Consider the following 8,498-nt stretch of genomic DNA (forward strand, 5'->3'; position numbering starts at 1 on the left):
TATTTCAAAGCTGAGTTCATCAGCAGCTTGATCTAGAGACGCTCCTCCAAAAAGGCAAATAGACACTCCCTAAGTACCCCTAGTAGACTACACTGCACACAGTACTGGCATAGTGTAGTTCAAACACCTGCCCTGCCTGTCCCTGCTGTGCCTTGATAATTTAAGACAGTCTCCCTGTATATTTAAAACCCTGGGGAGGTGACAGAAGTTGCGTGGTTGAGCAATTCACATCTGTCGCTTTGCTATGTGAGATGTAAGTATGATGTTACTCCAAGTAAACATCCAATGAACTGAAATTTATTTACATGTTCAGTATGTACATAAAAGACCATCATGCAGCTTGATAAATTTTGTCAGGGTAATAAAAACGCACAGCTTTGCAGTCAGTTTCCTTCTCCAGTGAAAACTGCTACAGTAGTTGGGAGTTTACATAAAAAAAATACATTAGCAAACTATAAAGTCAGTATGCTTTCAATACACAAACACACATTCTTCAAATATTATTGTTCACATAACACTGGAAACAGGCTTTTATACTTGCACGTTCCTTATCAGGCTTCAGTAGTAGTAATCAGTGCACTTGAAACTTGCTTGGCTGTCAAGTTTAAAAAAAAATAATTTCAGTGTTTACACTGAAAGGCTCAAAGGTCTGGGAGTTGAATCTTAAATGCAGTCAGCTCTTACCACTACTTGTTTTTGAACTTGAAAAATAAAAAAACCAAACCCAACTCCCTGAACTTAACAGACAGTTGGAACTACTCTCCAGCACAGCAGCAGAGAAGGTAGTATCCTGCCTTCTCCGTGCCTGACAGTAAGTTCCCACCGATATTCCACATGTTCTTGGCACACCCCGCCGACAAAGGCGGGGACAGCTGGGCGTGTGTAGTCCGGGAGGCGGCAGCGGCGCTGAGGGGACCCGACAGCAGCCTGCCCGCCCCGTGAAGCGCACTGCACTAAGCCCAGCCTCGCCCTCTCTGCCTAAGGTAAACCCCAGCAAGGGAAAACGCTCCCCCAGAGGCAAGGGCAGAGCACTAGTTAAGGCCGACAGTTCATTAAGGGCTTCCCGACTGTTACACGGCTTTTGGCACAGTTGTGTAAGGTCTCTGCCCCCGCTGCTGGGCAGTGCTGTCCCGTCCATGGCCGCAGGGGTAAAACAACGTGTTTGACACCTTAGAAGGCCCATCAGTGTGCATTAAGCTGGCTGTTGGCAGATGGTCACAGAATATGAGAGAAGATGCAGGGGTACTATCAAAGGCCACGCTGCAGGTAACAAGGGGAGGTGTAGCGAGGTGGGCTAGGACAGTTTTTAATCCACGACTGAACATTTCTGCCTGTAGTCACAGCAGAAACAGTTAAAAAGTTAAAATCTGCCACTTTCCTACACTGGCCATGCTGATGCAATTGCATCCTGCAACAGCTCTGGTCCCAAACTTTAACCGCTTGGGATTAAGTTGTAACAGCATCTTGAAGCAAGCAGAGGAATCTCTAAATGGCTAATGCTGACTAACACTTGATCGCGCGAGGTGGCAGCATTTGCTACCACTGCTTAACTGAACTGTAAACAAAAGCACAGCTGCTGTCTAGAAGTCACTTAAAAATGTTGTGTCTAACCCAAAAATCCAAATAATCTCAATCCTGTTTGAAAAACTGGCACCCATTGAGGTTAATCATGCTGAGCTACAGCTATTTAATAACCTGTGTATTTTATGTCTCCCTAGTATTGAGTTTATAAGAGATGGTTCCAAGATAGATTCTAAAACCCAAGGCAACCTTTTAACTGGGGAAAGCTTATGGCATTAAGTCTTTTTCAGTAACAAAGTCTGCAAGAACAGTATAATGCATCACACGTTAAAAGGCCGAAATTCAGTGATTTGAATCCCCAGTGGGTTCAATACTTGAGGTGTTACTCCATCCTGTTAAACAAATGTAACTTTAAAAAATCATTAGCAACTCTACTGATTGCAAGATAGTAACAAATATGAACATCCAGGCTTAGTGCTACTCCTGAAACACTTTAGAATACTAATTCCAAATTACCATGATCTAGAGAAGTTTCTTGAAGTGATGGCACTACCCATACTGGGAGAGGCAATTTGTAAGATCTGAAATGAAAATACAGCTATGGTGGATGACATGTGATCTCATCTTCCAGAAAAAGAGCTTGTTCAGAAGGGACAAGAGTCCTCTGAATTAAATTTCATACGTTACCATACTGATGCTGAAGTGTAAGCACATCATTCAGACAAGGATGCTGAAGGATGCAACACACTGTACCACTGTGATTTAGATCCAGGACCAGGTCCCACAGTTACCATGGTTTCACAAGCACGCTGTCAGGAGCACTTTCTCAATTACGCTCTTGAACAAAACCTGAAAACCTGGTATATGGGCCTGTTAGCTCAGCAAGGGTAATTACTTCCGTTGTTCATGTTTACCAAGCAAAAAAAATACTGCTGTGATCTGACTGCTGAGTCTTACAGCCCACCTTTCCATTGTCCCAGTGCAGGAAGACCTGTTTTGGACTTGATTGCAGAACAGGAAATTGATCTCAGATCCCAGGCAATCCTGTTGGTTTTTCAAAACTCCTAATAATATACTGGCCCAGCCAGCAGGTAACAGTCCAGAAGTCAGAAAAAGAACTGCCTCAGTGCGTAACTTCATAGCTCTCAGCTCATTAGGTAAGGTCCAGAGCCTCAAAGTCAGAAATTTCATTGAAGTGCTTCTGAAATACAGTGGGAAAAAAGTTTAGTCACTTACCGTGCACATGAAAAGATCAACTCTTCCCTGATTTCCAAAAAATCCAGATCAATGCTTACTAGGCTGAAAACCTGACAAAAGCCTGAGGAAAAGGCTACTTAGGAACAAATACTAATGATGGCTTGAGGCTATTAAAATTGTGAAACAGCTGAAAGGGAACTGGCAGACCTCTGTCCTGCCTGTTCTGAAAGTCTGCTCAAGGGCACTGCAGCCTCCTGCCATCCAGCAGGATAGAGGAGCAGCCTGCCTGGCAGCAAGATCAATACTTCTTTATCTCCAAACAAGTATTACACCAATCAGCATTTTCTTTGGGGAAGTTAATTAGGGAGGCTGACTGAAACTTGTGACAAGTTAAAACCAGGATTATTTAACCGTATACTTTTTAGAATATCCTATTCCCACGAGTATGAAGACTGCTCTACCTTCACTCACAAGTCTGGGCTATACTCAGGACAGGGCCTGCTGTGTCGATATTGCATGATGTACACTGTGGACTGATGCCACCAATACAGCATCACCACCGCAAGGATATGCCAGACTTGGTGACTCGAGCCGAGGTAGTTCAACTGTCCTGTGGGGAAGAAAAAGGGCAAGTGGTTAAATTGTTAAACTTCACAGTAACTCATGCAATGCAATTAGCAATCAGTCGGTCTCGAAAGCTCAACTACACGCTCCACTTACTGGGAAGGCAGTGAAAGTTCTTTAACAAACTTGTTGAGAAGTTGTCTGCCTTCTTTGGATGCAAATACATGCTGCATTTTACTCTATATGAGAATACTTGATGTAGAACATGGTCAACCTGTTCCCTCACAGGAAGTTCAGGAGTCAGAGCAAGGACTGCAACACTGCAGGAAGCTTAACTGCAGAAAAAACACCCAGAAGAGAATGTCCTACCTGGGAAGTATCTTTCTGGAACTTTGGAAATATAGAAGAGAAAAGCTACAGCAGCGATGAAGTACATGACAACTACACGTGGAGCAAACTCCTGCAAAAGAAAAGGAAGCTCTCCTATTCTGTTAGAAGGTAAAAATAGAAAAAAAAAAAGTCCCTAAAGATATAAAAGGCATGACAAAACTGAATCTTACTGCACTGCCTATGTTATGTATGGACAAAATCCAACAGCGAAGCAAATGCCAAAGTTTGGGAAAATCTCAATGCGAAAAAAACTACCTTGGTTTATCACCACCTCTCTGCTTCAGTATACAAGCTACGTTGTGTTTCTGTGCAGCCTGCAGCAGACATGAAATCTGTCAGTAAATTGACATCTTCCAGTACACCGATCTGACACAGAATGGCCAGGATAAGTGAGGCTTCAGTGCAAAATCTTATTTACTGGTTGAGACTGCAGTCGCTAGGACCTAAGGCCCCAGGATTACTAGATACTGGATGGTAGATATTCAAGGAACCCATTCATGAGTTGTGTTCTGTTTTCCTTAACAGAATTTTTCTTTTATCAGAAGTGGACCTTTTTCTGAAGTATGGAAACAAAATGCATACCATACATACTGCTGTACCAGGAGAAACTAAATGGGGGAAGATGTGAGGGGAAGACTACTGTTTATCTGATTTTTAGGCCAGCATTAAGTGGCCATAAAGGTTGCTCTTCCACATTCAACAGCAGCTCTGGACTGGGCTAAACCACCACCCCAGGTGACAGTCCTCCGTAAGGGCCAGTGTAAGAACGTTCAGTTACTGCTTGCTATGAAAAGGAAACGTTTTCTTCAGCACAGTTGGGTCCCTGGGTAATTGCAATGACTTCTGTGCTTTTTACAGTGGGGTGTACTTTACTGCCTTCAGCTGTACTGTGCTGCTTGTTTTTCAGAGCATAACTCTAAGTGGTAAAACAAGAACAGGAAAATAGTGCAGTAACTTCACAGCCATGTTAAATGAGGGCTGCAGAAGAGAGAGGGCTGAGTAGGCAAATACTGATTTTTGCTGCCAACCCAGGGAACAGAAGAGGAAGCAAATAATCATCCCATCAGTGTGTTCTGCTTCCCCTCCCTCCTCTTGAGCTGTGGAGGCGGACAGCCCAGAGCACTTGTGCAGCCTGACAGACTGCTTCCCACTTGCCAGCCGGCTCAGCTCCTCTGCTCCTGTCCCTTGCCCTGGGGTGAGCCAGGGTGCGGCCCACCCACACAGGCTCCTCTGTCCCTCACTCACACTTGGATCCAGTTTTCCTTCTCTTGGTGCGCTTTTAAAGCAGTAAAGCAGATTTAATCTACTCAACCTGTTTACTACTTCTCAATTTCTAAGTGTTTGCATTTGGACCATATAATCCAAAAGAAGTCTGTGCTTAAAGAAATTTTAATTCCTGCTGCTTCCCCCTCATTTCCTGAAGTGTAAGAGGACTGAAGGAAGATGGCAAGTGAAAAGCAAAAAGGAATCTTATTTGCTCTTTTTTTTTCTTTTACCTGTACAATAGATGCACCAATGCCGCCGTTGAGCCAAACCCAGTGGATGGTGGGAATAATTCCATATCCAGACACTGAGCAAAAGATTATGGAGCGCAGTCTGTGCCACTGTTGCGTGAGGTAACTGGGATGAATCTGAGCAAAAAATACTGCCAAGATCATTGCCAGCACAGTGATTAAATATACCTGACGCCAGTACTGAGGAAAAAAAACACCAAAAAACAAAAGCAAATTTGTGGGTTTTCTCATCATGTGTAAAAGTAAACTCTGGGTAGAAAGTTTACATTACTAAATGTAATGATATATCAAATCTGTCACTGCTGTGAGCACAAACAATGGGGTTTGAATGAAGGGACTTGTATTTATCAAATGACAGTGAGGGAAAGGGACTCTACTGCTCAGGTACACCTGGTAGATCATCATTTTTTCCAAGGAGGGCCTTCACCAAACATTTTAAGCGTAGCTCTGCCTCAGCAGACTTGTTCAACTACCTGATCTCTGCGTCTGTTGCAGGCACAGATGTAATCTAGGCCTTTGAAGGGAACTAATTTTACTTGTCCTCTATTAGATGAAGAGAAAGTAAGCTTATTTCTGCCTCTGTAACTACCTAGTGGGAAAGGATGTTTGAATTACTCGTGATGAAGACACATCCCATAATCACCCTCATCTATTTGACAAAGGTAGGATCTGTAAAGTTTACCCTGCCTTCATATAAATTTCAGTGTTTTCTTGAGGCTTGTGTGATTCACAGCTTGAAAGGAAAACCTCAGTTTGCCTATCACTTCAGCAAGCACAGTTCTGCTGCTGTCAGAAGGAACTTGTTTTGGTCTCCTTCTCTGTCTCCCGACTAACGTTCTATTTGGACACCCTGCAAGGAACCCCCTTCCTGGGGTGTAGAAACAACAGTGGGACCAGAGGAACTAAACATTACATGAACAAGTGCTTCAAACTTACGTTATTGCAATAAAATGCATAAAACACTCCTGACACATAGCAGCCCAGGATACCAATGGAAATTCCTGCATAATCTAATGCCATCCATCGTCGGCTGGTCTTCTCTGAGCGGTGACAACAGAAAAGATGATATCCTACTGAGCAAAGCATACAGACCTATACAAATGTTCAAACAAGGATCCATTAATTTCTTAAAAATTCACAGAGAGTAGAGCAAGCTCAAACTCTGAAGCTCAGAGCACGTGATTGACCTGTTACATGTTTTGCAGTGCAGTTTGGTGCAGACAATTATGATTTCGGCCAGTATTCAACAGAAACCAAAGTTTCTCTTGCTGATGGAAGAACAGAAAAATTTGCAAGATGTGATAACCCCAAATTGCCCAGCTAAGAAAACTGGGCCACTGAGGCCTAGACCTAGACCCTGAGGCCAAGTGTGGAGACAGTATGCAAAGGAGCAGGGCCATGTCTGCACGACTACAGTGGGATGATGAATTCTGCTTGGCCAAACTCCCACAAGCAGAAATCAAAGCCCAAATCTGTCCTGACTGCCTGGCACCCATGTCACTTTACTGCGGGAACACACAAGAAATTTAACTCCTCTGATGCACAGGCTGCTGATTTGCTTCTAGGCTGGCATCAGAATTTTTTCACTGACAAATGTTTGTGTTTCTCTGCAACCCTCAACAGGAGTAGGGATGAGCGCAACAGCAGTGCTTTCCAAGCCTGCAAGGGGGTCTTCCCTACTCCTAGCCATGCAAAGGCATCCTATTCTCTTCAGGGAATACAGTGATCTTCAGCTCTTCACACTTTTTTAGGGACACATGAAGTCTGCTGTTGAGAACAGATTTCATCTGATATGGAAGCTGTTGCTTAGAGCAGATAAAATGTTAGAACACAAGACTGACTGCCATCCCACACCAGCAGCAGGCCACGGCTGCTTTTCATGTTCTAGTGGGTGACCCTTTGCAGCAGTAACTGCTGTTACCTGGGGGCCCCATCAGACAGTACCGAACCACAACACTCAGCTGAAGCTGTGAAGTACAGCCTTGGACAGTTCAGTTGTTTTTCACAGAGTCTCTCCTCTGCTAGCTACGTTCAGTCCTCCCTGGTTTATTCCATGTATTAAACGGGTCAAACCCAACTCACCCACAGAGCTAGCCTGCTGCCTTTAAAAGCAATGCAATTTAAAACATTCTTTCCCAGGTCTGACCTTAGTCCATCTTGCTCCACCGTCCTAACCGGCACCACTGCACGTGGAAGTGCTGCGAGTGGGCTTTACTGCTCTCCCTTCTCAAAGAAGGCCCTCCCTTGAGTAAGCTCCCCAGCCAGGGCTCGGGCACCCGTGGCAGAGCCGGCACCCAGCCCTTACCTGGAAGCAGAAGAGGCAGACGGAGCAGATGACGAAGTCCTCTCGGGAGGCGCCAGCCGCCGGCAGGACGGCCGTCAGGTCGTAGATGCCCAGCGTGAAGAAGAGGACGAAGCCGAGCAGGTGGCTCCAGATGTTGACCGTCTCGTTGGAGAGGATGAAGAGGCTGCGAGGAGACACAACGGGGCGGGGGGTAGGGCCGGAGGGTGAGCCGGGGCTCGGCCCGCTAGGCCCGGGGCCGGGCGGCGGGGCTGCCCTCACCTCTTGAGGCAAAGGCGGGAGGGCAGGTAGGCCCGGTAGCCGTCGGTGATGTAGGGGTTGTCCTTCAGGAAGACGGGGATCTGCTCGTAGGTGTAGAGGCGGATGCCGCGGGGCACCAGCACGGGCCAGTACTGGTAGCTCCCCAGCTCGATGTAGTGCGCGCTCCGCAGCAGCTTCTGGTGCATCCTGCCCGCCGCGACGCCCCAGCGCCCCGCCGCCGCATCGGACGGCCCCGCCGCCGCCACCCCCCTCACGGGCCGCCACCCCCCTCACGGGCCGCCGCCCGCGGGGACCGCCCGCATCGCCCGCGCGGGACTCCCGGGGCCGCCTCCCGGGGCCCGGCCGTGAGGGCGCGGAGGGAAGCGGGAGCGGCCGCGTCGCGAGGCGATGGCGTCACCTCACCGCGCCGCACCTCCCCACCGCCGGCGCGGGGGCGGTGGCACGCGGCGGCTGCGGGCGCGCGGGGGCGCCCTTCCCCGCCGCGCGCGAGGCGGCCGTGAGCCCTCAGCGCGAGGGCGGCGCGGCACGGCGGCGCCGCCGCGGCGGGTTTGTTTTCTCGAAGCCTTCTGAAGGAAGCCCCTCTCAAAAAGCGGAGATTTCCACCTGGGGTGAAAGGCTGCTGCGTGGCGCTTCGGTGGGATGTCCGCAAGCACCGCAGGCGGCGCGGGTGCGGTGCGAAACACGGCGCTGCTTGGCAGCCATCGGTGTGGGCATCGCTAATTATCCAGTTAGAGCTCACCTGGCGTAAG

General features: G+C 47.6%; 1 protein-coding gene across 2 annotated transcripts; it reads right to left on the minus strand.

The window, feature by feature from the left end:
• Positions 1 to 281: 281 nt before the first annotated feature.
• Positions 282 to 7,987, minus strand: PAQR3 (progestin and adipoQ receptor family member 3). 2 transcript variants are annotated; one of them, XM_074905360.1, is made up of 7 exons: positions 7,750 to 7,987; positions 7,492 to 7,654; positions 6,123 to 6,278; positions 5,169 to 5,366; positions 3,652 to 3,742; positions 3,190 to 3,328; positions 282 to 2,722 (listed from the first exon to the last, which is right to left on the minus strand). In XM_074905360.1, exons 1-7 carry the CDS (start codon positions 7,932 to 7,934, stop codon positions 2,413 to 2,415), a joined length of 1,242 nt encoding a protein of 413 aa, XP_074761461.1. In that variant the 5' UTR covers positions 7,935 to 7,987; the 3' UTR covers positions 282 to 2,412. The 2 variants fall into 2 exon arrangements, with proteins under 2 accessions (XP_074761461.1, XP_074761462.1); XM_074905361.1 differs by having other exon boundaries at positions 2,591 to 2,722; positions 3,180 to 3,328.
• Between the last annotated feature and the right edge of the window lie 511 nt (positions 7,988 to 8,498).

This window comes from Athene noctua, chromosome 4, assembly GCF_965140245.1.
Source record: "Athene noctua chromosome 4, bAthNoc1.hap1.1, whole genome shotgun sequence".
NCBI classification, from domain to species: domain Eukaryota; kingdom Metazoa; phylum Chordata; class Aves; order Strigiformes; family Strigidae; genus Athene; species Athene noctua.

Excerpts from the sequence above, each read along its gene's own strand:
- PAQR3 (XM_074905360.1), bottom strand. The coding sequence starts at position 7,934 with ATGCACCAGAAGCTGCTGCGGAGCGCGCACTACATCGAGCTGGGGAGC. Across the intron at positions 5,367-6,122 it reads ATGCATTTTATTGCAATAAC|TACTGGCGTCAGGTATATTT; the intron begins GTAAGTTTGAAG and ends TTTTTTCCTCAG. Across the intron at positions 3,329-3,651 it reads TCCAGAAAGATACTTCCCAG|GACAGTTGAACTACCTCGGC; the intron begins GTAGGACATTCT and ends TCTTCCCCACAG.